The sequence below is a fragment of the Daphnia magna genome, linkage group LG3, assembly GCF_020631705.1.
Source record: "Daphnia magna isolate NIES linkage group LG3, ASM2063170v1.1, whole genome shotgun sequence".
Taxonomy (NCBI): Eukaryota; Metazoa; Arthropoda; class Branchiopoda; order Diplostraca; family Daphniidae; genus Daphnia; species Daphnia magna.
In genome coordinates this window covers 1,315,705-1,342,168 of record NC_059184.1, presented here as the reverse complement: position 1 = coordinate 1,342,168, position 26,464 = coordinate 1,315,705, and the positions used below count along the sequence as shown (strand labels likewise).

General features: G+C 43.0%; 3 protein-coding genes and 1 long non-coding RNA gene across 13 annotated transcripts; 2 read left to right on the top strand and 2 right to left on the bottom strand.

The window, feature by feature from the left end:
- The first annotated feature begins 204 nt into the window (after positions 1-204).
- On the top strand, positions 205-17,951 carry LOC116919131 (protein Gawky). Of its 5 annotated transcripts, XR_006644467.1 has the most exons (8): positions 3,243-3,404; positions 3,629-3,815; positions 3,885-4,190; positions 4,282-5,007; positions 5,082-6,785; positions 6,928-8,481; positions 8,570-9,129; positions 13,324-17,951. XR_006644467.1 is itself a non-coding variant. In XM_032925018.2 (7 exons), the coding sequence occupies exons 2-7, from the start codon at positions 3,642-3,644 to the stop codon at positions 9,020-9,022; spliced, it is 4,917 nt and encodes a 1,638-aa protein (XP_032780909.2). In that variant the 5' UTR covers positions 205-621; positions 3,629-3,641; the 3' UTR covers positions 9,023-17,951. The 5 variants fall into 5 exon arrangements, 4 of the variants coding, with proteins under 4 accessions (XP_032780909.2, XP_032780908.2, XP_032780907.2 ...); XM_032925018.2 differs by lacking the exon at positions 3,243-3,404 and adding an exon at positions 205-621 and having other exon boundaries at positions 8,570-17,951; XM_032925017.2 differs by lacking the exon at positions 3,243-3,404 and adding an exon at positions 2,995-3,130 and having other exon boundaries at positions 8,570-17,951.
- On the bottom strand, positions 2,575-3,057 carry LOC123470734. Its single transcript, XR_006644471.1, has 2 exons — positions 2,919-3,057; positions 2,575-2,860 (listed from the first exon to the last, which is right to left on the bottom strand). It is a non-coding gene; the product is annotated as an uncharacterized LOC123470734 (long non-coding RNA).
- Positions 16,289-24,396, bottom strand: LOC116919132 (GTP-binding protein Rhes). 3 transcript variants are annotated; one of them, XM_045171409.1, is made up of 9 exons: positions 22,959-24,396; positions 22,217-22,893; positions 21,997-22,155; positions 21,748-21,867; positions 21,636-21,673; positions 18,995-19,202; positions 18,747-18,924; positions 18,406-18,571; positions 16,289-18,315 (listed from the first exon to the last, which is right to left on the bottom strand). In XM_045171409.1, the coding sequence occupies exons 3-9, from the start codon at positions 22,140-22,142 to the stop codon at positions 18,206-18,208; spliced, it is 966 nt and encodes a 321-aa protein (XP_045027344.1). In that variant the 5' UTR covers positions 22,143-22,155; positions 22,217-22,893; positions 22,959-24,396; the 3' UTR covers positions 16,289-18,205. The 3 variants fall into 3 exon arrangements, with proteins under 3 accessions (XP_045027344.1, XP_045027346.1, XP_045027345.1); XM_045171411.1 differs by lacking the exon at positions 22,959-24,396 and having other exon boundaries at positions 21,997-22,172; positions 22,217-22,883; XM_045171410.1 differs by lacking the exon at positions 22,959-24,396 and having other exon boundaries at positions 21,997-22,158; positions 22,217-22,883.
- LOC116919133 lies at positions 19,442-26,418 on the top strand. 4 transcript variants are annotated; one of them, XM_032925023.2, is made up of 3 exons: positions 19,442-19,778; positions 25,537-25,639; positions 25,716-26,418. In XM_032925023.2, exons 1-3 carry the CDS (start codon positions 19,776-19,778, stop codon positions 26,288-26,290), a joined length of 681 nt encoding a protein of 226 aa, XP_032780914.2. In that variant the 5' UTR covers positions 19,442-19,775; the 3' UTR covers positions 26,291-26,418. The 4 variants fall into 4 exon arrangements, with proteins under 4 accessions (XP_032780914.2, XP_032780912.2, XP_032780911.2 ...); XM_032925021.2 differs by having other exon boundaries at positions 19,444-19,778; positions 25,461-25,639; XM_032925020.2 differs by lacking the exon at positions 19,442-19,778 and adding an exon at positions 24,433-24,763 and having other exon boundaries at positions 25,461-25,639.
- Positions 26,419-26,464: the final 46 nt, after the last annotated feature.

The following is a 26,464-nucleotide window of genomic DNA, read 5'->3' as shown; positions in this document are numbered from 1 at the left end:
CTGTAATCTTTTAGCAAAGGTTGTCTTTTTTTAGTGAACAGCAGAACACGCGCCAGACACCGATAAGGAAGTCAGGACAGAGGCGGACTGTCGAGAGTCATTAGGTAGAACGTAGGTGGAGCTACGGGAACATTGGATGGTCAAATCGATTGTTAAGTCCGATTGAATCGATCACGAAGCCACTCGTTTCTAGCAGAGACACCACAGAGACTCGAGAAGTCGAGAGAACTAAAACAAGATAGAAAGGGCATCGAAGGCGATCTCAGAAGAGAGAAGACTCTCCTTACTTTTGCCGCTGTTGGTTGCTGGTGGTGAAGAACAAGTCATTCAGTCAAATTCCAGGCACCCCTGCGACGAAGTGAGCACAACAAGCCTTGGCCATTTCTGTGTTGTTTTCTTTTCTTCGACATCAATTGAAGTGTATCTCTCTCGACTTGGATTTGAATTACTGTCGTCAGTGAGTGAGTGTGTTGTTTGTGTGTGCGCAAGCCCCCAGTGCTTGTGTGTGTTGATCCAAAACCGAGTAGCGTGCAATTCAATCTCAAATCAACACAATCGATCGTCGAAGCATCGAGTTCACGGTGTTACGAGCGTGCAAAATGAAAAACGGCCTTCCAGCAGGTAAAGAGCCCTCTAAAAAATAAGGGATTTACTAAACAAAAAGTACCCTTAAGCCATGTACCCCACATTCCAAGACGCCATTTTTGTTTTTTTCATATTTGGCTGCTTTTATTTTTGAAACAGTGGGTTTTGACTTGTTGGTCTTCAATGGGAGTTTCCAGTGACATTTCTTTGCCTCCCTCCTCGAGCCCTGCATATTTATTTAGGTGAACGTGAAATCAACGATTTGTCTCTTGCCTAGTAGCTGTGTGTAGTGGATAGCATACTACGCCATCCATAAAGCCACCATGTTCGCTTACAGGATGCAGCCCGAGAGCTTGCTTTGTTGAGAAGTTGCGTTGAATTCCATGGGCATACCTTAGGAGCGGATGGAAAGACTATGGGAGGAGTGATGAATAGATTGGACAAAAGAAACAGAAAAATTTAGGCTATGACTTTCTCTTCCATTGCTCCTCCTCTACCTCCACCACTAGTATTTATACATCCACAATATAATATTATGGTAGAACGCTTTTGGCACGCCGGTGTAGGAGGACCGAGGGAAAGCATTAAATGACATGGGGCGGGAACATCCTCGCTCAACCAATCGGCACCAGATTCACGCTCACGGTAGCCTCCCGCTATGTGGCTAACAGACTGAACTTTTGACATTGTCTCGTTCTTTTTTGGGTGCTGCAAAAAGCGACACTATTGCATTCACAACCTCGTCTGCTAACATTAATGAACTATTACAAGAATTGATTTAGTGTCGTCTCAAGCGACGGTATTTACTCGAGACTGCATCCTTTTTGTTGGAGATCAACAAAGAGGTGGTTGTTATTGAACTGCCCCCCCTTTTTTTATTTTTTTTTAAATTCATTTTGCACAAATTGGCGTGTAGCTGGCTGTGCTGCCTGAAAAACAAAAGTCCGCCTAGTTTGTTGATGTTGGCAGACCACTCAGCGCTGTCTAGAATGGCGTGTCCGACTGGTCATCGATTTTGTTTGGCTCCTCTCCACGCCACAATTCCCGAAGAGACTGCGAAAAAGAAAAAGCAAACGGATAATAATAAAAAGAGGAAAGAAGATTGCCCGCTGCAATGGCCGTCGCCATCACTTTCCGGAGTCTTTCCAGCCCTGGCACTGATCCAGATTGAATAAATCAGCTGGTTTTCTACTGGCTAGCCTTCCTCCCTCTGGCCCAGGACGCCATTACCTCGACTCATCTCTCTCTCCTTTTCTTTTTTTTCCCTTCAAAGGGAGGAAAATCAACCCTCTTTATCTTCCTTATCGCCACCGAGTTGTAATAGGGCTTTGATATCGATCTGTTTTAAGTCTTAACCAACAAAGGAAGACAACATTTTTCAAGAAGAAGAAAGAAGTTTTTGTTTTGTTTTGAAAAGCCAAAATGTTGATATTTTTTCCGTTTGCTTGGCAAAGGAGAGAAAACTTGGCGATGATGAAACATCTAAGGTTTCACTTGGTTTTTAATGGTTCACGTGCACGGTTCACACACATCTCCGCACGCGGAGACCGTGCGGCTAGAGGAAATTTTTATGCAATGAACAAGCCCTTTGCTGTCCGGCTACATTTTCACGCGGATCAATAACTCGACGCCTGCTGCCGCTCCGGCTTCTCCTTGTAAAGGCTGCGCGCGCCATGTTGTGTGTGTGGTACCTCTGTTTACATTCGATCCTGTTGTGGCCCTCGTGACGCTTCTTCCTTTTTTATTCTTTTTTGTTTGTCTTCTCTCTTCTTTCTTTTGGAATCACGAGTTTAAAAAGAGTTGCTGCTTCCAACTCATTCTTAATGCGCTCTACGTTGCGGGAAGAAGATATGTTCTGATACACAGAAAGTTATCATCAGCTGAATTAAAACAGACGTATCTTTTCAGCCATGTTAGGATAGTATCCTTCAGAAGTTCATAATGACCAGTTGTGGAAATTCGGAAGTTGAACATAAACATGTAGTTAGCTGTTGTCATATAGTTTTCTATTTTTTTCTTGAAAAAGCTAAAACAGAACAAAAGGAAAAAGGGATGGGAAATAAAAGAAAAAAAAAATTACACGAAATAAAGAAGTAAGGTATAATAAGTATAATAAAATCTGGCAATGCTGTTTCGGACGGGACGCTGGCCCCTTCCCCCTCTCTTTCTCTCACTCGTCGGCTGTGTGTGTAGACTTGTGTACTGTGCGCGCTCCGTATCTCAGTGGATGTTGAAACAGCCGCGGTCCCGCTCCAACGAAGACCCGTTTTTTTTCCTAACAACAACACATATATTATTTCTTGCAAAGCAAAGAATCATCCATTTCCAAGTACCTAAGTCATTCTTGTGTGTGTCGTGATCCTCCATAGTTTTTCTTGCACCAAACGTTTCCCCTTCCCTCTCATTTCTCTCCTTTTACTTGTGTGCAATCGCGGTGAATGTGTGTCTCTGTGCGTTGCCTCGACGTATATTTTCGCACTGCCTCCTCCATCATATAGCTTTGCTGCCGCTTGCTGTTGCTGCAGCCCCGCCGCCGCAGCAGAAGGTGAGTAGTACACGGCGGCCATCTTGTGATCCCCCTCCCTCTCTAGCTGTTTCTGGGAATACGTAGGAGATAGACGAACCAGCAAGAAAGCTCTGTGCGCTTTAGATACCAGTCCAAGCGTCTCTCTCAGGGGGTCGTAACGTTGTCGTTTCGTGTATTAAACAAATTTTATTAAATATAACTTTAAGGGCTTTTATTTCTATTCAACATCGTTAATCTGCCGACAAATGTCAGTGTTTTCAACTTCTATTGATCTACATCATCGTGTTTTGAGGTGTTATATTTTTAGCTTACGAATGATACAAGCTATTATTTACTATTGGAGATTAGTAGACGCCATATTCTATCTTTCGAACGTTGCGGTTTTTTTAAACATTGTTACTTGGTCTTACTCGAATTCCAATTGATCGTATTAGTGCTAAAAGAAGATTGATTCTTCTTTTTCTCGTTTGTGTACAAAGTGATTATTCTAATCAGTTGAATTATATTGTTTTGCAGTGATGTGGTGACCATGGCCTTGCAAATGTCGCCTGTTGATGCTCATACTGAAAATTATACTACATGTTATAATCAGCCTGCAGTGCTGCTGCCTGAAGCTGCTGCTGGGACGAGTAGTCATCAAGTTGAGCCCTTTCAGTGCCAACTTTTGGAGTGCTTCTCTGCTGAACAAGTGCCTCATCGTACTGTGAGTTTTGACTAACCACAATGCTGCTGTCATAAAAATTACATATTCACCCATTTGTGGTTATTAAAGGAACAGAAACCTGTGCCACCAAGTTTAAGGGAATTCGAACAAAGGGTGACTGCTGTACGTAAGGAAGGTGCTGTAGAAGTAATGGATGCCCCACTGCTCGCAGAGAGTACTGAAGTGAGGTGTGGTCCAGAGGTTGAGGATTTGAGAGGAGGAGCTGCTTCTGAAATTCTCACCCTGCTGGAAGTTTCCCAATCATCTGTGATAGACAGCTCCAAAGTCGGTTCATCCTCGGAAGAATCGACGCACCCTGGCACGCACGAATCCCTTAGCAACCCACCATCTCCCTGTCTGGTCGATAACGTCGAGGTACGTTTATAACCACTGAGTTTGCAGTTTTGAAAGTATTCGTGCGTTACAGTTTTGCAATCTAATGTATCTCTTGGGTTGGGATTTGTAGATAGGATCAGCGTCCGCCATTTCTTCCTCCAGCAATATTCTTAACGATGCACAAAAGGATTCGAGCGACGCAATGAGGCAAAGCGGATTGGCTTGGCGACCGCAGAGCTCTAATCAATTGTCGATGACATTCTCAGGAGAGACGAATCCTCCAAGTGCAACTTATGCAGATTTGTGCCCTCTATCGACCTCTGCTCACTCCACCCTTGGCGCTTCTGCCTCTGCCGTCTCTGATGAAGACTATTGTGATAGCAAGGAACCACTGATCATTAAGGGAAGCAGTAGCAGTAGTAGCACATCGGCGTTCCTCCAATATCCCCCGATCGGACCGGCGTCCAACCGGCATTGGGGCATTCCTCAAGGAGCGGGTTTGCGTGGAGGTGCAGGCGAGACCTCCTTGAATAACGGAGGAGGCAGCTGGGGTCATCCGCCAGCAAGTGGAGGTTGGGGAGGCGGTGGAACCAACAACGCGGCGAACCAAGTCCAAGGCCAATGGGGAGCAGCATCCTCCGCGGCCAACCAACGGAGCTCCGCAGCTAGTCAGGGACCATCTGGAGCACCGCCTCCTGGATCCTCGGGACCGCAAGGCTCGAATCAGCAGCTACCTACCGGTGCCCAACAACAGCAGCAACCTCAAGGAGCATGGGATACAAGCAAAAATGTCGTCAGCGGTAATGTCGTCCAGCCATCTGGAAGCTCGCCAAGCCAGGGTGTATGGGCTGCTCAGGTACGATGACCCACAACTTGTACCTATTAAATTATTTATCCAATTACATGATTTAATGCTCCGTCTCTCTTTAGGCTGCCAAAAACGTACCTAATCAACCGACCAATATCAACCCCAATCAAGACATCATGGCTACCAACCCCTTGAACTTAGCTCAAGGTGGCAATGGGGGTGGTGGAGCCGTTGGTGGTTCTGGTCCTGCCACTCCTAGTTCTGGTAAGCCGGATCCTTTGGCTAACTATCGAGATGTGATTTATGCCCAAGATGGCTGGGGAGGCAATCAAGTGAATCAAGATTCGCAGTGGGATGTTCCAACATCGCCAGAGCCCAAAGAAATTCCACTGTGGAAGCAGACAGCAAGTAATGGAACAGAAGTCTGGGAAGTCAATCTGCGCAATGGCGGCCAAGCCCCTCCGCCTATAACCCAGACAAAGACGCCATGGGGTAGTCATACTCCAGCAACCAATCTCGGAGGTACATGGGGTGAAGACGATGAATCTTCAGAACCATCCAGCATGTGGACGGGTGTTCCTGCCAATAATGGACCTACTAACTGGGGAGCCAATCCAATGGGGGCTGCTCTGACTGCTGGACCAATGGGGCCAGCCTCTGTCCCAACCGGTGCTGCGACCATGGGGACCACTGGAATCACGTCAGGCAACGGCATGTGGGGTGGACAACAGCAACAGCAGCAGCAGCAACCGAAGAAAGAACCGGAATGGGCTGGGCCCAGCTCAATGCAAACTGGACCTGGAGGATGGGGTGAAGTGCGACCACCCCAGCGCATGGCTATGTCCGGTATTGGACCCTCGGTTCCCGAGAACATGGGTATGGCACCGACTGCACCATCGCACTGGCCTGGGCCGCAAAACAAACCCGCGCCGCAGTGGGGTGGAAATGTACCCTCGAAAGAAATGAAACCATCGGGCTGGGATGAGCATTCCCCTCCTGCCCAGAAACGACAAGTGCCACAATATGACGATGGAACGGCCGTTTGGGGGAATCCTTCCCAAATTCAACAGCCAGGTGGAAATGTCGTATGTCGCTGGAAAGATATGCCCAATCCTAACGTGGCTGGCGGACGTGGAATGCAACAATCTGGCCCGCCTCCCAATCGAATGCCACCTGGGCCGGGAATGAAAACAGACATGTCGTGGGGACAAACTCGGAACGGCTCTTGGGGAGATGGTGGAGTCGGCGATAGCAACCAGATGAATAACATGTGGATGGATGACAAACCTGTAGGTAGTGGTGGAGGTGGTGGCTCGTGGAACGAGCCTCCCCAAACACCCACGCCATGGGCGTCTGGTCCTAAACCCAAAACACCCACGACTCCAAGTTGGGGTGAGACTGAAGACAATTTGTCGTGGGGCCAGCCGCATAAGCAGATTCCTAAGCCTTTAGCCAAAGAAATGATTTGGAGTAGTAAACAGTTCCGCATCCTATCCGAAATGGGTTTCAAGAAGGACGACGTGGAAAATGTCCTTCGAAATTGCAACATGGTTATGGAAGATGCATTGGAAACGTTGCGCTCTGGTCGAGGCATGTTTGGTGATGACCATGGATCAGGTGGTTACGACCCAATGGGACCGCACGGAGGGGCGCCTTATCCTCCGAGCGCGCGGTTCAATCCAGGTCAACAGATGCCTTTTGTTCACCCTGGTAGTAGCGGTGCACCGCATCACTTATTAAGCAATCCTGCCCCTAGCATGGGGATGAATCCGAATCCTGCATACAAAATTCTTCAGCCTCAGCAGCCGCCACCTATGCCGCCTCAGGTAAGAATGTGCATTTTTCACTTCGAGAATGTTCTATTATTTTTAGGGTTTGTGTGTGTGTTTTCATTGTTTATTTATTTATTTTTCATTACTAATTGATTTTTTGTTTTTTTGTTTTTGTTTTTGTTTGGTATTTGTAAAGGTCAATCAATCACAAATGGTCCGTAACATGTCGCGAGTAGACACTGGTGTATCGTCTGGTGCAGGAGCCGGCAGTCAACCATCACCAACTCAATTACGAATTCTCGTTCAGCAAATCCAAATGGCCGTGCAGGCAGGCCATTTGAATCCTCAAATTCTCAATCAGCCGTTGGCTCCTCAGACGCTGGTTCTGCTCAATCAGCTGCTACAGCAGATCAAAGTTTTACAACAGCTCGGTCAACAGCACAATATGGCCCTTAGTCGGCCGGGACAAGGACCTATGGGGGGTCCAATGTTGCAGCTAGTACCTCAGATGAACAAAACCAAACAGCAGATTGCTAGCTTGCAACAGCAGATCGCCGCCCAACAAGCTCTGTATGTCAAGCAACAAGGCCAAATGATGAATCAACAGCCACCCGGCGTTCCTCCGAGTCAACCGTCGGACCTTTTCAAAGTGGATTCGGTTCATGGCATTCAGTCCAACTTGGACAGGATGAGTTTACAGGATTCTGGACAGTCACGGCTCTCTCAATGGAAGTACCCGCCACTCGACAAGGATCTTTCAGATCTCGGCATGTCAGAATTCAGTCGCGCCCCGGGGAGCAGTGGTGGTGCACCCGGTTCCATTCCCAGTAACGCCAAACCGCCACTAGGTAGCAGCCTTTCGTCACCCAATATGAACCCTGTCCTCGGACAAGACGGTGGTGCTTGGTCGAGTCTTTCTCGTTCTCAATCGGAGACAGGCTGGCCTGACACAAACCAGGATTTGTCTACTGGTGGATCTGTCGGAGGCAATGACGGAAAGGATAGCTGGAGCAATGCCACCGGATCCTCTTCTTATTCGGGTTCCATATCGGATCTCGTTCCCGAATTCGAGCCTGGCAAACCATGGAAAGGACCACAGATTAAAACGGCAGACGACGATCCAACTCTCACTCCTGGAACGTTTGCCATGTCTGGTCTCAACGAGGCAGATGTTTACTCAAACAACGCATCAAAAGGAGGCCAGAGTTCAACCAAAGCTTCGCCTCCTCCCGTTGGCTCTGGCGGATCGAGTGGCTCAGGTGAATCGGGCTTCCCGACGCTGGGTCTTTCTAATTCCACTTGGTCTTTCAATCCGTCTTCGGCGTCGTCGAGTTCCGTCCCCTCTTCATCGACCCCTTACAGCTCTGCCAAGATTGCACCGAAATCTTCTTGGTCCGACGCCCCACCACCGGCTGCGGATCCGTGGAGCGCACCAAACAAGCCTCGTGGCCCTCCTCCGGGCATTAGTGCATCAGCAGGCATTGGTCCAAAGTCTGCCGGACGCGATTGGAGTGCAGCTGGCAGCCGCTCACCCTGGCCTGGAACGAATGCCACTGTAGCTGGAGGTACGTGGGCCGGTTCTTTGAATGGCGCATCGTCGTGGCTCGTGTTGCGTAACTTGACTCCGCAAATCGATGGTTCGACGCTCAAAACATTGTGCGTCCAGCACGGTCCGCTTCACAACTTCCATCTCTACCTCAACCACGGAGTAGCTTTGATCCGCTATTCCACTGGCGAAGAAGCCGCTAAGGTAACGTAACCAATAACAGCAATAATGTAATGTGTTCCCAAGTGAAAATGAGTAGCTAACGGGATTTCTAATTTTTCCCTGGATACAGGCGCAAAGTGCTCTGAACAACTGCGTGCTTGGAAACACGACCATTTATGCAGATCTAGCCAACGAATCTGATGTCCAGGGTTGGCTGCAGCAACTTGGCATGCCCGCCCAACAACAGCAGCAGCAGCAACAACAACAAAATCAACAGCAGCAACAGCAGCAGCAAGTTGCCGCCTCCAGTGGATGGGGCATCCGGGGATCTACTCCCGGCTCTAATAACGGAAGCGGTAACGGGGGTGGTGTAGGAAGCAACGCCTCCAAGGGAAGTGCCAACTCTGGGGACAATTGGGGAACTGGTGGTGGAGGCCCGAGTTCGAGCCCATGGTCGACGGGTGCCAATTCCGTCTGGTCTACACCGGCATTGGATCGTGATTTGAGAACCACGCCGTCTGCGCTGAACGCATCGCTCAACTCGTTCCTGCCCGGCGATCTCCTGGGCAACGAGTCCATGTAAAACAGCGAGGGCTACCACTCAACACGACTCAAAAAAGAAAGAAAAAAAGAATCGACAGAAATTACGTGTCAATATGAGAATAGATGAGAGAGGAGAAAAATACCAAGGTAATGTTCAATTCGTCAAAAATATTTTCACAGCTGAGAGCAATCAACCAACTAATGTGTATGCCTGACGTAATATAGTGTTATTCCACCCTCCCGATCCCTTCGTATTCACGGTGACGGAAAAAAAAAGTTGTCACTATTTCAAATTTCATATTACTCTTATATTATGGCCTAATGCCGCTGCTGTTGCTGCTGCACTGATGCGTAGTGTGAACCGTCCTCTTATCTTCCCCCGAAAAACACCAATGAGGCCATTAAGCATTTACAAAAAGAAAGCAAAGTAGTAGTATATTATAATATTCTTATGTTTCTTTTTTCACCTGACTCCCCTCCATTATTTTTTGTGCCTCCCGTGTTATGATTGCTTGCGCCACACACACACCACTCCATTCAGTTTAGTCGAAGTTCGTTTTCCTATGTAAGTCTTTGGGTTTTTTTTTTTCTTGGTCAGAATAAGTCCTCGTGTTGTGTCTCGTAATATTTTGTTTTGTGTGTGTGTGTGTGTGGGAGTGGTCATCTTATCTGTTTTGCGTGCCAGTTATCTCTTCTTTCCCTCTGTCGCTCTTTTGCCACTACCGAGGTGTTCTCGCTCCACTTCCAAGTCCCCACTTTTCAAAAACTAAAAAAAAAAAGGAAGTAACCAGAGTCTCGCCAGAGGCCATCATGGAACAATCTTACCAGAAACAAAATTACCCTAAAGAGGAGAATACCGGATGCATTTTTTTTTCTTTTTCAAAGTGCTCTCTTCTTCCCCTGCAATTTGTTAGTCTTCTCCTGCATCCTCCTCAAGAACTATATTAATTCTAGTGTCACCCATGCCCTCTCCCTAGCAATTTTTTTAAATTTTATTTTTCTTTTCCCGTTTTTTTTTTTTTTTTTCTGTCTCTTCTCGTGACTCTCAATCATCAACCGAAAAGCTAGAATAATTCCCTCACGGAAATAGCGAAACGGGAATACCTGTGCGAGTTTTCTAGTGGGAGATTTATCTGTGTAGAGTGTTGCAATTTGAAATGGTTAGAAAAGCCGCGTGGATACCAAGTCAGGACATTTCTCCCCAGCCCCAACCTCCTCTCCCTCTAAAATCCATTGCTGTTCTGTGTTAGACTGTGATCTCAAAAAAGTCGTGACCACTCGAGGCTTTACATCCATAGAGAATTTCACTGCTCCTTCCTCCCTCCCTATCTTCAGCAATGAAGAGAGTAAAAGACAATTAATAGGAATAATGAACACGCGTTTGATATTTCGGGTCGCCCATGATCCGAACCCATTTCTAAATCTGGTGACTTAATCCCCTCCTATATTTCTATCTCTTTTTTTTCTTTTTTCTTTCTTTTGCTTCTGTAAACGGGCCAACTCAAATCTAGTGGTCACAAACTTTGCTTTTGAGGGCTTTGAGCCGCCGTTATCATCCTACCCGCGTCGAGCGTCAATGAGAGGTGCTAAACTCCCTCCGTTCCTTTTTTTTTTTCCTCTCCAAGTTTTGCATCTAGCTCCTTCCGCCCTCCCCCTCTCCGTATTTCTCCTACGTACGTCTGAAAGAAAATTGATAGCTTTCTCGAGCATAAGGAAGAAAGTTGTGTACGTCTCTTGATTTCTTAAAAAAAAAAAATTCTCTCGCCATCATTTGACCTGATCGTCGACAGTCGTACATTTTTTTGTTGTTGTTAACTTGCCTTGCTAATTTTGTTTGTGGAAGCTTAAAGAGAAAAAAAAAACCATTACGAAAAGATGTGCTTCTTTCTTCCAGCCCATTCGTTTGACCTGAGAGAAGCACATTCACACAAAAACTGTGAAATTAAACATCACACACAGTCGTATCGAGTCTTGTCATAGAGTTGCGCCGCGACCTCAGCACCAGTGGCTCATCCCCTCCCGTTTCTCCCTTAAATTTCTTTCCGCTCTTATGCAAATGTGTCGTGTTTCTTTTTCCGTTCGATCCAAGTGAGTACGCGCCTCTGCATTCTCCAAACCTCCCCGTTTTTTTTTTTTTTTTGTTTTTTTTATTTATTTTTCAATTACTTGGTCGTCGGTCAGTATTGTTCGGATTCATTCAAGTGCCACAGTTTCGTACGATATGGGATGTGTTAGTTTTTGCAGGAAGGGGGAAACGAATATTTCGGTTTGGCCGGGATATTTTGTGAGGAGGGGAGGGTATTAGTCGGTTCTAACGCTTTACTACTTGATAATTACCGCATGTTGTAAATGTGTATCTCCTTACACTTTGAAGAGACGAAATGCGATCTTCGTCTTGTGTCTTGACAGGTGTTTTTGATTGTAGATTTTCTTTCGTTTCTTCCTTTGATCATCTCCCCACCTTACCCTACCCGCCACAGGTTTTGTCATTTGTGTTCCGGAGAAAATGTGCAATGCCCTGCAATGACCTTGCACTGTGCGGAACAACAAATGAATTTACATATTGTTTTCCTTTGAGAGTGTGATCGTAGGCCATTTGTCATGCGTTTTCTTTCATTCTCCCCCGTCCCGCCTTTTCACTTTTTGCGAGCGATGCATTCAGGCAATTGTCATGTCGTTACTTCGTTCAAAAGACTTTTTTTTTTTTTTCTTTTCTTTTCTTTTCTTTTGTTTTACTAATAGCCATATCACTCACTTGCAATGAGGACAGAAGGATGAGGAAATGGGGTGGGCTGGTTGTGTTTTCAATGTCTTACACTTGAGGGCAGGTTTCTTGTGTTGTTTTTGAACGTGTTGGAGGGAAAGGAGATGCATGGTGTCCTTCCCAGTCTCTCAAAGCGCTACATTTTGGCAGTCAGTCGCCTGGGCGGAGAATTTGAATAAGTAAATAGGAAAAAGTAATGTAGCTTGTTTCTTTTGTGTGACCAAAATGCGCTTCTTCGTTTTTTGTCGGCCTCGATAAAAAGAGGAAAAATTCTAAAAATGTCGGTTTGTCGTCTTTTTTTTCTTGCGCGCGCGTGTGTGTGTGGCCGTTTTTGTCAGTTGCGTCCTGAAAAATCCATTATCTGTTGTGTGCGTAGTAGCAAAGCAAAAATGAAAAAAAAAAAAAAATAGGAAAGTTCCGAGGATTCTTCCCCCCCCCCCTCCCCACCAGATCAGTTTGTCATTCACACACCCTCCCCTGAAGAAATTGGAGTTAAAAAAAAAAAGGTGATAATTCGTCCAGTGAAGAAAAAAGCCTTCCCTCTCATCCTTCGTGTTAGCTATTATATATATATATTTTTTTGTATTATTTTCATGGTTATTTTTCTTTTCTTTCGGGACTCGCCTGCTCTGTCTACCCGCGTCAAGTCACCGGATAATTCCAGTAGTAATTCTTGTATGGCTCCTATTCGCCTCTCTTTAAATCTCCCATGTTTTGCGTGCCGTTCAGATTTTTGTATTTTTTTTTTCTTGTTTTCTTTAATAATATTTTTTTTAATGGCATCCTTCAGGAGATCAAACTCCTTGAAATCGGGTGTATGGGGGAGTCTGTCCAATCGATTCTCGTGCTTGATTTTTAAAAATAAATATTCAAAATGTCTAATAGCTGAAAGAAAAAGAAACATTTCCACGAATCGATACGCCGCTTCTCCCGCGCCCTTCCTTTCAAAATTAAACAAAAAAACAGTAAAACTTAGCAGATTGCACACACACGGGTTTCGTCAGTTCCGAACTAAAGGTTAGCATTGAACGCGTCAGACAAGATTGTTTAGCCAAAAAGTGCCTTTTTTTTTCCTCGACTCATTCGAAACGGTCTCAAATTCTATCGTTCCCATCTCTCCTGCCTCCACCCCGCCCCTCCCAGAAAATAGAGACTTTGGATGATGAGAAGAAAAACAACCAACAACAACAAAAAATCATCTTTCATCGCAAAACAAAAGCAAAACCACGTATTGCCTGGCTTTATATCAGTCAACTGTAGCTATTCAAGATCTTCGACAGCGAAACGAAAAAGTGAAACAAAAAATCAGACGTGTAATAATTTGACTCTACACCTCCAAAAATTCATTTGTGATTTTTCATTCTCTCTCTCTGTCTCGCTTTCTCTGTCTATCAAACAAAATCGTATCAGCTCCAATTCTTATCTCCGTCTGCATCTCTCCTAAATAGAGACGAACACGGCTAGACCAATGCCCGTGTTATCACGACACATATTTAGTAGATCTCTGCGCACCAGTTCTATTTACGTTTATCTTTATCTTTTTTTCTTTTTTAATTTGGCTTTATTGATTATCTTAGATTTGAAGCCGATCAGCAGAATTAACTTCGTATCCTTTGGGCAGCTTTTCTTTTTCCCCTCCACTCTCCCCATCTCCGCCTTCCTCTTTATTTTGGTTTGGACTTGAAGAAAAAAATGAGATTTTTTTTCCTAATAATAATTATTATTTTTCCCCCACGTCCTCTTTCCTTTTTGCTTGTGTTGTAATAGCCATTTTCCTTTTTTTTTTTTTTTTTGTCTATTCATAAGAATAAATGACATTGATGAGACCTTTGATTGAGGTGCCCCAGTGCCTTTTTATGTTGATTGATGGCCTCGAAGAAAACAAAAGAGAAATTGCGTCGGTGGCGGAAGGGCCAGACCTTTTCATTTTTTTTTTTAATTTTTATTCGATCGCTTGCCAACGACACTTGCGTGTGTTCCGCATGTTGTTCGACGCGCACACAAAACTTTTCTGCATAAGCTTCGTAGAAAAAGACGAAACGCGGCCAACAGGACGAACTGGCTTTCCCAGAAAAAGAGAAAAACGAACATACCAAACTAAAATGAGTCAAAACATCTTTACTCCCGACCTTCTCAACCCACATCACGAGCCGAGCCAGTCGGAAGAAAAAAAAAGAAAATTTAATTGGTCGGCTCTCCACAACGTTGGATCTCGATGCAAATAGAATGATTTTGATGCAGGCAATGACTCGTCACTTTATCCATTTGATTCGAAAAGAAAAAAGAAAAAGTCTGATTTAATGTTAAAAAAGAATTCCAGTTATTATTTTGATACGGAAAACGAAACAACAAATACTGCCATGCAAAAACATCATTTTCAAACACAATTTATAATTATAATTTAATTTTTTTTTTCTGGAGGCAGCTTCGTTTGTCCTACATAGTCCCCGCATTATCACTCTACCTGTCTGATCATCAGCTGATTTTTTTTTTTTTTTTTCAAATTTCTTTTGGGATTTGCGTTCGTACCTCCGATAATGAGGTTGTGATTTGAAAATGTAAACAATTCAAAGGTGAACTTTACAGATAGGCAATCGTTTTTGTTTAGATAGGGAGGGAGTTATGAGGCGTGATTGGCCAAGAAAGAAAGAAGATACAAAACGGTTTTAATTCTCGCGATCTGGCCGTCGCTCACCGTCAATGATCAGCCCTTCCTGCATGCCAAAAATTTTTGTGACTGATGAAATTTATTGAATCCGCCTCCCTCCTCGATTTTTTTTTTCTTCAAATCCGCAAGAGATCTGGCCTATTATTTTAATTTTTTCCTTTCGTTTGGTCATGTTGAATGTTTATACAAAACAGGAAAGAAATTAGCGATGGTAGAAAAATGCCTAGTCACGATGACTAAAAACATTGGCCAAAATAATCATTATTAAATCAATAGGAAAAAAACAAACAAACAAAACAAACATTTCGGAAATTCAGTGGGAAATTTGTTCGCTCCCGTTTCCTCTGCCGGAAACCACTCAATTTTTGACATATCCTCCTAAAACCAAATTATCGTCCACACGAGCCAATCATTCAGACAAATTGAGAAACAAACTTGAGAAGGGTGGACACGATCGGTCGCTGAAGAATCAAAGGAGCGGACTATTAAAATACTTTCCATAGACCAGGCTACAAATGTTCTGAAGTGATTTTGCATTGGTGATGATCAATCCACATCAGATCTATGCGTTCCTTCCGGCTTCCTGTCGTTTGTATCAGAAATCGAAGAAAGAAAATACCAAAGGTTGTTTGTTTTTTTTGTAAAACTTGAAAACGTTTTGTCGAACTGGGATCGAGAAAAGAGATGATCTTCTTTTCGAGCCTTTTCTGCCTTTCTCGTAGAGAACGACTTTTTTTATTTGATTCACCTTTCTTTCGTTTTCATGGATGGATTTTCATGAAAAATCCCGAAACATTTGAAAAGGAAACAAAACACTTTGAAATCCGTGGAATCTTATTTCTCTTTCTGCTCTCGATCGCACACGAGTACCACATTCTCTGTTGCCCTCTTCCGAATCGGATTACCGGTAGTGATTTCATTTTAAAAGGAAAAATAAGAAGAAAGGATTTAATAAATTTTTGTTTTGCTTTTAAAAGAATAGCAACACACACGAAGATAAAAAGAAAATATTCCCGATCGATCGGACATCCCGTACTTGATGCTATACGCCACTCTGTCACGTGTCTTTGTCTGTCTTGTCCATGTACTGGTACTCTGTAGCCTCTACTTTTTTTTTTCTCTCTAAGAATAAGAATAGCTCTTTTTTTTTTTTAATATTATCTGCTCAGAAAAAGAGAAAAGGGAAACGTTGTGCGTTTCAATCAGGTACGCTCTGGCAAAAGAAGGAAAATGTTCCAAATACTTGTTTCCCCAAAACACACTTTGGGGTTGCTCTTTCTTAGTATTTTTAAATGTCATAGATAGCCTCGTGCGTCATCAAACAGTTGTGGAATGTTGTCAGAGGAAAAGGCATTTCCTTTAGTTCTATTTTCGTTAATTTTTCGCACGCACGCTGCTAAGCCAATAAGATTTTTGTCAACCACCCAAAATTTTGTTGATGAATTTCCATATGTCAAAGTGCTCCCCCCCCCCTCTACACGATCCTTGGTGATTCATTGAACAGGTTTGTTTATTTGTTCTTTATTTTTCAAATATTCTTTTAGTTATGTTATAAGTTGACAGGTGTCTGTCGCCATTGATACGGCATTCGATTCTTTGGAAAGAAAAAAAGAAATTAGTTCTTCTAGGAGATGATGATGTATCGTTAGAACGATTCCTCCACCACATCTCCCACCTCCTCCCCTCCCAAACTGGAATCGGAACAATCCCGCCCACGAAGCCACGATTTCATTTGACGATTCTAAAAACTATTCGTGTCGTTCTTTTGTGCCGCTTTATATAACTCTCATTTATCCGATGATTCAAAGAGGACAATATTTGCTGCAATTCTAATCGCCTGTATTTTCGTGTTGTCAGTTTGTACTTTTTTTTTCCGTTTGAAATTTTCAATGAATTCATGAGTCTATAATATCGACATGCCGCGGGTGTAGGGTCATAAAAAGCTTCAGACATTTTTCTAGACTCATGTCGTCCCGAGTGTTCAATATCGTGTGTTTTCCGCGCCTATCCCCTTTTCGTTTCTAAGTTTCGATTATTATCGCCCCCCTTATCCTCTCTCACCTTTTTTTTCTTTTTTAATTATTCTTTTTTTAGGGGGGGGGGGGCGTTGAACGTTGCGGTTCATGCAACAACAACAAACTGGTTTACTAGACTGGAAAATTGTGTTTGTGTTAGTCCTCGACCCTCGCTCAGTTTTTGTTCAGTGGGCAAGTGTCTTAAAAGGAAAAAGGGTGAGAAAAGCATAATAACCTAGTGTTCCGTCAGTCTGGTCGTCTTCGCAGTTTATGTTCCCCCGACGTTATTATTAATATTATTATTTGGATTGATAACACCTATCTTTTTGAAACTATTATCATTATTTACACTTGCTTTGCGTGGCCATTTGTTTGGGGAAGGAACAAGCGAAAACAAACAAAACAACAGCATTTTGATGCGAGTCGTGATGTGTTGTGCTCCATTTGAGAGGAAAAAAAACTGAAGATATGAAGCCAGACATCTTGACTTAAATGCTGTAAGGTCAAAAGACAAGTTGACTATATTATATCATATAGAAAATCAATGGCCATTTGTGCGTGTCTCTTTCGTATCGTTAAAAAATTGAAAAAGAAGAAAACACAGAGCCCTCTCTTGTCTCTCAATTCCTTTCAAGGAACTCGATAATTTTTTTTTTTTTCATGGCTACTAAATTGCTGAACGATATATAATTGAAATGTTTACATATTCGTGTGTATTACGCCCGCCTCCCCCCTCCCCCCTTTAAACCACCCTCAAGCCCATGTCCCACTCGTGATGATGTCGATGTTTATTGCTCTCCAATTTGTTTTCTTCACTTCTCTTTGTTTCTCCCTTCAACAAGAGATGCAATCGAAAAAAAAAGGCTACCGGAGTCGGTTTCAGGTTTTAATCAAATAGTGTTGATGTTATTGTCAAAAAAAAAAGTAAAGTAAAAAATGTCGATAGGTTTTCCTTCCCTCTTTTCCAAAAAAAAAAACAAAAAAACAAAACAAAAATCAACAAAAAAACAAAAGGCATGCACTGTGTCTGTTAGAAACTACACGAGCGTGCCCCACTCCGGTAAAAGGAAAAGACAAACTAATTATTACTTTACCGTGTTGTCGATGTGATTTGCATGGTAATCCAAAATTGAAAAAAAAAAAAAGAGGACGTGAGTATGTAAAAAAAAAAAAAAAAGAAACAAAACAAGATAGTTCAACCTGAATCCTGGTCGCCTTACACGCCACACACTCCTTGTTTTCTAAACTATATATCTTTTATCAGTGGTCAAAAGTTTTGTCATTGAATAGAAAGCGTCCAGTTTGATACATAGGCTGCAAAAAAAAAAAAAAAATGGATTAAAACACAAAAAAAGAATTGCGGAAAAATGGAGGGAAGAAAACGAAGGCAAGAATAAAGGAAAAAAAAATTACCCCCCAAAAAAAATTTCAATAAAATAATATGTCGATCCCATGTTTCTGTTTCTCTCTGCAATGATGCGTGTTTTGATTTTAGAATATACTAGACATGTGGTTAGTGGAATTTTTATGTGTCGTGTTTTTATTTATTCGTGGCATCTTGATAGTTATCAAACACCAGAAACAAATGCTGTCCACGATATTGGATGTTGCCATGGTATAAACAGTACAGCAGGTATATGGAAATCATCTACACCAAGGGGAGGATTAACGTAACACGCAATAGGTAAAAAAAAACAAAAACGAATACAATTTTGAAATTCTTCCGCAAAATAGGAATATCGTTTAAGTTCATAGTTTTGTCCATTGACTTTGATTTTACTGGATGACGCAACGGAACGATCGGGTCCTAGTCGATGGCGAATTCGACGACGAAGAGTTTGGTTGCCTTTGTGAAGTTTTCTTCTTCATAATCATGAGATCCGTGTCTAAGCAAACGAGAGACAAACACATGAAATATTTTTTTTTAAATTACTAATTCTGATATCAGAAGGAATAAAAAATAAATGAAAGATTACGGAGTGAGGGTCGGCGTACGTTGAGAGCCACTACGCCGTAAGCGTCGCTCATTCGTCTCCGGATGGATAGTCCCTGAAAACGACGTGATCCCTTCTTTTTAGTCTGCGCCGCTGGCGATGAGGTTAACATGGGCGGTAGAGGCACGGAACTCGACGACCCCAACAGCTGACGGCCGAAGGTTGCGGGAGTACGCCCGTCACACAGAGCATGTAGGAAGGAACCAATTTAAAAGAAAAAAGACAGAAATCAATCATGCTTCCATTCCGGAAAGAGTCTTCTATGGCATCGCATTAGCAGACTCACCAGGCCATTTCCAATCGATTTTCCTCAATAGACATACCTGAGCGGGCAAAAGTCTTCTATGAGAATTGGGGGCCATTTCGGCCGGAAGATCGGCCAGCTGAAAGAGTTGACGAAACAGTTCGTCGATATTCCAATTCTTCTTGGCTGATGTCTCGACAAAGCCACAACCGGCAAATCCCGAGCATAGCATTGCCGACTCTTCCGCCGTCACCGTCCTGGTCCACAGCGATGGATCAACAACAATTCAACAGGACAGTTTATCTAGACGCTATGGCTACCGCTTACCTCATCTCTCGGTCGCATTTGTTACCAGCGATTATCATGGGGACGAGACTGGGCGTACTCGTTTTTTTACTTCCTCGAAACGATTGTTGTGTAACTGGTCGCCGTCCGCCGATATGGCATTTAGTTTCGATGATCTGCGACCGTAACCGGGCAACTTCTTCAAACGACTCGCGACTGTCGACGCTAAAGACCAACAGGAACAGGTCACCTGGTCAACAACAAAAAAATATATACCGAAAAGTAAAGTTCCGATTCTCTTTGGCTACCAGTGGATTTCTTACTGATTTTTTTTTTAAATAACAGAGACATTTGATGATATTGTCACATCGGTTTTAACTCTAGTTAAAATGATAGTTATGGTGTGTGTGACTAACCCTAGATGGCCCCACAAAATATTCACCTTGCTTGCCCTTCCCAACATTTAACCTTGGTTGCCTTCTATTCTGGTTGCTGTTTAACCTAGTTTCCAGTTACCCTAGCGTCGCTTCTTGTCTTGCTCGTTTTGGTGTGTTAGATAGTGACACTGTTTTGGGTGAAAATATAACCTAGTTAGTCACCAACGGTGAAGATTTATTGCTTCTTGCTGCCTCTTGTGTCGAAGGAGTCAGCAGAGCAATTTATTTCCCTTACAGTGACCTCACAACAAGTGTAATTGACTAAGTGAAAAACCCGGAGTGTGACAATATCATCAGATAGCAACACTGGAAATCGTCAACAATAGTGCTTGAATGTCACGCAGATCGTTCGGGGATAGTTTCATGCTAACTCATTTTGCTAGATTATGGTAAGCAAAATGTGCCGGAATGTTAATTGACCTGTGTACTTAATAAATTACGGATCTATATATCGAGCACAGTAGCTTGTATCCTAAACTTTGTCCAGCCATAATGAGCAAGTTGAAGCGAGTGGATGATGCCGCCCATCGTTAAGCCAAAAAAAAAGGGAATTTTTCATAGCTGTGGTACTGCAATTAAAAACTTGGGTAACCGGATCGAGCGGCTCGACATTTTTTTAATTAGATCGGCTTTGTATCGTTACGTTCGCTTTTCATCCTGTAGGAATTGTGTAAGTGCCGTTGTAGGATGGAGAGCTGTTATGCTGCTATAATGAGCTTGCTGCATACGGAACGCAAGCCAATCATCGCATAATGCCGTTAAATTAAGCCAGCTGTACACGGCAGCGAGACATTTGGTTTCACGATTCGATACCCCGTGACTTGGTTGCCGAAAATGTGTTACGACTTGTAAGTTTACGACATCTCTGGCAGATTCAATTTCTACTGGCCTAATCTTGCGACAAAGTTTTCGTTTGTTAAAGCTGACTTGCCATCTTTTCTTTAATTTTTTAATTAGTAGAATTTGAGGCGTCATCTTTTGTTCGTTACTTCTAATTCGAATGTGCCAGAAGAGGGCTTTATTTGAGTGAAGGTCTTATGGCAATTAAAGATGTGTATAGACTTAGTTCTGTTGTGTGCTTCGTTGTCAACAAAGAGATTGAGATGACAAGAAAAGAGGACGGTATCCGACGTTTTAATCATACGGCTTTGTCCAAGACTTCCGTCTCTGGTTTCAAAGCCCGGTGATCTTTTCTGCCCAGCTATTTGCTTTGGGGAGCCCTAAAATTTTTCTTTGTCCCAAGTTCCTACCGTAGTTGAAGGTGTGCGGAACCGGGCGTTGTCAACAGATTTCCTCGACGACTAGTGTTTACGAGAGACTAAAGTTTCGAGTAAGTTCACCATAGAAATCATGTCAAAGTTGGACGATATGACAAGCAACATTTGTTGCCCTATAAATAGCTACCCCCCCTACGTCATTTACTACAAGCTCCTCTTTGTAAATCCACCGAAATCTATCGTTTGAATAACAACCCGTTTCCGCCGAATACTCTTTCATCCGTTTCTTTCATCAAAGAGATTGAAAAGTTCGGTAACATCAGGGCAGACATGCTGACTATTCGGATTGACTAGAAATGAAACGTCCCCTGTGCTCTATACGACTGTATAGCTTAACTGATTTGATTGCGTACCAGGAGATGTGTTTGCATCCAGAGAGAGCCGGATACGAGTGACAGTGGTTCATTAGAGACTTCCAGCAATGACGGTTCCGCCTTTAAACTAATACACCAACTGAATTTTTGACTGCTCCTTTCTCGGCTCTTCTAGGAGAACTTGAGATCCCCCTCTCTCTCTTTTGGTTGACAGCTCTTCCTGTCAAAATTTCAGTCTGCGATTGATTTCGTCAATTGATCCGGTCGTCTTCCTCTGATGATGACGCATCGTCATCCTTTAAGATAGTCGAACTACAACGGTCTATCGTTCACAAGGCGAAGAAAGGGGAGAAAAAAATTAAAAAAATAGGTTGCAAGCTCGCTGGAAGAATCAATACCATTTGACTTGATTGGGCGTTGCCTAGCGATGAGCGACGGGGCACCCGGCGGAAACATATCTGAAATTGGATGTTTCGAAGAGTAAAAAGGAAAAAGGCGAGTTTGGATAATCAAAAAGAGGATTTTCTTGGCTTGGGTCGAAACCGATGAGCAATAGTGGATCAAAAGTTTATGGCCCCATCCACATTTTCTTTTCTTTTACGATTCTCTTTTTTACTAGATTGAAAGAAGAAAATAACACGAGTTTGCTTCTTACCTGTTATGAAGGAAAGTCGCTGCATGGCTGGGAAGGGACTAATAAAAAAGAAAACATGTTTTTGAGTATTTACGATACGAGCAATCGAGGGAGAAAAGAAAATGTCACAAACTGGTTGCCGCTTGTATCCAAAATGTCCAGCTGGTAAACTTCGCCGCGGATGCGATACACTTTACGATAGAAATTCTCGATGGTTGGTGTATAAGAATCGCTGAATTTGTTACTCAAAAACCTGACAGTTTAAAAACAAAACGTTGGAAATTTTGTTGAACCTACAAACGTCGAATCTCTCGATAGAGCCGTCGTTACGCATAGGATATTGACCGCATATGCAAATGAACTATTCGTTATGTGCACTTACCGAGCGACGAGGGAGGACTTGCCGGATCGAGCGGAGCCGAGCACAACTAAACGCTGGCAATTCTGATGAGAGGCCGTTTGCAACAGGTCTTCAACAGGAGCCACATTCGTGTTACATTCAACCGTTTCAATAACTGAATCTGCCATCTCTGCTGATTCTCTACTTCAATAGTACAACTAAGTTAATGTACTCAAAGAAAGTTATCGTCCACTGGGCATACCTGTTGGGCCGGTACCCGGCTGGCTGATGTACTCGGCAAACCCAACTGTAGATTGTGGTAATCAATGAAGAAGCCCAGCAGATAAATCTATTATAAGAAAAGGTTGGCGTAACTCGTGGCAAGCGAATCGAAAAGGTAGATGGCGACTAACATGTTTCAATGTCGGAAGGCTCCAGTATATATAGCGGGAGCTTTTGTTGTGACGCGCACGTTTGGTGCACCTCTTCACCATCAGACTATAGGACGTCGAAAACGCGGTGCGGCGCAGACGTCATACTAGGAGCTTCCAATTCTCAGCATCTCCTTTTTCTTATTTCGGCAAAGATAGGGAAAATGTGATCATTTTTTCTTCTTCCAACAGTCGATTTTTTTTCCCCGTCGCGTAGGTGTGCGGCGTTTAACATCCAACGAGCCATTGCAATGATTGTATTTTCAACGGCAGTACTAAAATAACCCAATCGTTAGCATGACGCTCAAGTGCATCCTGACTGAGTTAGTATGGATTTAGCTAAATGATGGCAAGTGACTGGAAAATGTACTCTCTTCTTCATCGCTGACGTTAAAAATGGTTTGACTATGACGACACAACCGACTTCCCACTCCGTAGAAAACTATTTTTAGAGACAAGCCTTTTGTTATTCAATTCCGATTGAAAGAGCAAGACGATTTGGAGACATCTAAGAGAGAGAAAAAAAATTTAACTAAATAATGGTGACGTAGAAAGTTTTACGTTGGGCTGTACTTCGTCTTTCAATCAGAGGCTGTTATATTACGAATGGAGGGAGTACTCCACGTTGCATTTGAAGTGGCCATTGCTGAGCAAGGAGAAAGAAATAAAAACAAACTGCAAAGGACGTCCTAGATTCTGGCACGAGTTGTCCATTAAGAACAGTAGATCTGTGTAAAACATTTGTTGGGCGCCTCGAGATAGACAAAGCAATCTATCCTGTTGGACACAACGCGCACGTTGTACCATTTAGCCATTATTTCTCGCTGTTGCGTTACTTGTTTTCGTTAAACGTCGTTCTCAGGTACACCTGTAAGTGTTCGTGAGATAACGAGGCTATATCGAATGATTGATTGTGACGCGTTACACGCGTCAAACTTCGGGTTTTCGAGTGTTTCTTGTGAACACGCATGAATGCCTTTTACTTCGTCACCACTTTGTTGACAGGTATCAAACATTGTCACGCACAACAGCCAAATAAAGAACTTTTACATGTCAAATGATCGGAGAATCCTTTCAAATAGCGAGATCGTTCTGCTTATCCCTCGCATAATTTGCAATTCAAGTTGAGTGTAAGGTTACCACTTGTGGTTGTCACGCATTAAAACATGATTGACGTCAGCCAATAATCTACCTGCCAACACGACATGTAAAAGCTGATAATTGTCAACAGGCACGCTCTGAGTAGAAAGGAAACGCGGTTGGCCTTACACACGTTGCACGTCTCTCCTTCGGTATGGCTTCCGAGTTCCAGCGTGAGGAGTAAAACTTGAAATTACTAGATTTTATCGATCGTTTTCCTTGACGATAAATGCAATTTACTGGAAATTGACAAACCGGGCGGGTCGATAAAGGTGCCCAGTCTTTTGCTAGAAGCTGTCCTCGCATAGTCGCTGTCCTCACAAGAGTGGCCACGTTTGCATATGCATGCGTCAAAGGAAATGGAAAATTTGCGTGCGGAAACCACAAGCATTAAAAAAGGACATAGCGTTTAAAGCTAATAGCAAATTTCCTCGACCCTGATGAATGCTTTAAATGCGATTGGAACAAAAACAAAGCGACACTAAGTTTTTTAAGTAAGTAGTACAAGTTAGACGATGGAAAAATACTGTGCGTTTAAGGCAATAGATTTCATGTACTGGCGAAAGATAAACAATAAAAAAAAAAGGAAAACAATATATATTCACTACATCTTCAAGTTGCTGCCGGGCTTCTAAACTATGGGCAACGGGCACGCCCGGCAGCGGGCCGGAGGACAAGCTGCCGCACGACTGCAGACATTTTGGCAATCCAATTACACGGGCTTAAGGGCTACGCTGTTCGTGATCGAGAAACGATCACGAAAAAAAAGTTTCCCTTTTAAAAAGAACGTCTAACTTTAATAAATTGGCACACTGAAACACCAGCAGAATATAGAAACTGCGTCATAAAAAATAGTCCACTTTGAAAATCTCCTGGATATTGTAAGAAGCACGGAAATTGAACATACTCGACGCCCGTTCTACGACCCTTACTGTGACCGTGAGTACCATTCGTGGTCTTTGTGAAGATATACGAGGAATGTCTTTCTGCACGAAACAAATATATCGGATAACGGCACGCTCGCCGTTTCTTCACTGTGTTGAAATTGGATTTTTATTTTTTGCTCGTAGTTTCCGGGATATATTTGCTTATAATCTTCTGATTTGATTTTGAAATCGGAACGCTGATGTTTCTTCAAGGACGGCCTTGCGTGGCAGCTCAAAAATGGAACCTCCGAGTTGCGTCTACACGGGTTGTTGGCATAGCGCTCAGAGCTTCCAACTCTTCACCAGACAGTGGTATTTGTCTATGTTCTCGCCCTAAGTCTTTGCCTTATTATGCACATCTTATTTTCACTTGTAACATATTTAGATTTTGTAGCCTTGGACAAACGTTGCGTGTAGAGTAGGTAAAATATGGGCAATTTGAATTGGTAAAGGCCGCGATGAGATAGCGTAGAAAAAAAGCTATTAGATATGCACATCATTTTACTGTAAAGTGGTAGAAACAGGGAAACTACATTCAGTCTTTGAAGGGTATTGTTTTCTTTTGAATATTTTCTTTTCCCTAAAGGCCTCTAGGCCTCCGAATAATCGAAAAGGGTGTAAGCATGTCAGGTGTAAGATGTATCATCAAAACTTTCTGTTTATTCACTTCAGGAAATGGAAGCCCATCAGGTGGCATCTTGTCAATATCCTAGTCTCAAGAGGCTATCTGTTTTCTTGTCGCAGTATATTAAGTTGCAATGGCCTCGATATGGAAAAAAAAATGCAGTGACCTTGATGATGTTACACTTTCCCTCGGATGAGGGAAGGTAACAAAGGCATTTTCTCCAATAGCCAATAGAACATCTAGAAGAGTTCTCTTTCTTTTATTGCTTAAAGTCGTAGCCTCGTAGGAGACATAGTCCTGAAGAGCAATCGTCTAGTTTCAACTCCTTTTGTCCGTCGTTGAGTTTCGACTTCTTTCCTCCATCGTCCTGTCTTTTTTTTTTAGTGTGGTTGTGTGACGACAATATATCGGGATCAAGTTACAAGGTGCAGCAATGGATTATGGGTTTCGTTCCTTGCAGATCAACTTATTGATTACTGTTGGAATCCTGTGCCTCGTGATGTCGTCAGTGCTTACTATTGGCGAACCTGCAGCCAACGCAGAGCAAGCGAATACGACGACAGGTACACATTCAAACTTTATGTTTAACTTGTTTTGCTTTGATTTATTTTCACGTTTTATTTATATATCATGTAACAGTAACTGAAGCCTACGGTACGTTGCCATGCCTGCCAGATTCGGCGTTGAACGCTTTACTCGTTCAGATGCTTATGGCAATACAACCATACTTCTTATCTTACCAGTACCAGCAACAGAGAATGCAATCCTCCAATAATAATGAATTATTTGCTCCAACGAGCGAACCGATTAGGACGACTGTGGTGACATCGAGTGTTGTGTCGACGTTGACGCAAACGCTGTCGAAAGTCATTTCTATTTGGTACCGAAACGAACGCATACCCACTACCCTTTATTCGCAATCAACTGTCGTTATGACTGACTTGATTACAATCACCTCAACGCTCAATGGTCATGTGGAACCCACCGAATGGAAACGGGAACGTAGGGAAGTGGAAGATGCAACGTTATTGGATTCCTCATTGTCCGAAGAAGTCGGTTTTGGATATCATAAAACCCGACCACTACCTATGGCTGAATCTATTGGCGTCCACGCACTCCGTGATCATCTAATTCAACCACAAGTGCTCGAAGCTTGGAACAACTTTTTGCATGTATTGGAAGAAACTCAGAATAAGGCAAGGGAAAGAAAGTAGAAGTTTGCTAAATGGCTTATAACCTAAGGAGGCTTCGAGTGATGTCAAGTTATTATCTTTGTTTGTTTTTTTCTGATTCCGAATTTACGAAATATGGACTACATAATACATAATATGAATAAATTTTATGATTTGAAATAGTTTATTTTATTAAATAGTGAGTATACACTGGAT

What these genes read in the sequence shown, in the direction of transcription:
- LOC116919131 (XM_032925015.2), top strand. Translation starts at nt 3,358, where the DNA reads ATGTCAGTGTTTTCAACTTCTATTGATCTACATCATCGTGTTTTGAG. An exon ending in CTACATCATCGTGTTTTGAG is followed by an intron (nt 3,405 to 3,628) that starts GTGTTATATTTT and finishes ATTGTTTTGCAG; the next exon opens with TGATGTGGTGACCATGGCCT. An exon ending in AGGGTGTATGGGCTGCTCAG is followed by an intron (nt 5,008 to 5,081) that starts GTACGATGACCC and finishes GTCTCTCTTTAG; the next exon opens with GCTGCCAAAAACGTACCTAA.
- LOC116919132 (XM_045171409.1), bottom strand. Translation starts at nt 22,142, where the DNA reads ATGGCAGATTCAGTTATTGAAACGGTTGAATGTAACACGAATGTGGCT. An exon ending in AAATGCGACCGAGAGATGAG is followed by an intron (nt 18,925 to 18,994) that starts GTAAGCGGTAGC and finishes GCTGTGGACCAG; the next exon opens with GACGGTGACGGCGGAAGAGT. An exon ending in GAAGACTTTTGCCCGCTCAG is followed by an intron (nt 18,572 to 18,746) that starts GTATGTCTATTG and finishes TTCGGCCGTCAG; the next exon opens with CTGTTGGGGTCGTCGAGTTC.
- LOC116919133 (XM_032925021.2), top strand. Translation starts at nt 25,510, where the DNA reads ATGGATTATGGGTTTCGTTCCTTGCAGATCAACTTATTGATTACTGTT. An exon ending in GCAAGCGAATACGACGACAG is followed by an intron (nt 25,640 to 25,715) that starts GTACACATTCAA and finishes ATCATGTAACAG; the next exon opens with TAACTGAAGCCTACGGTACG.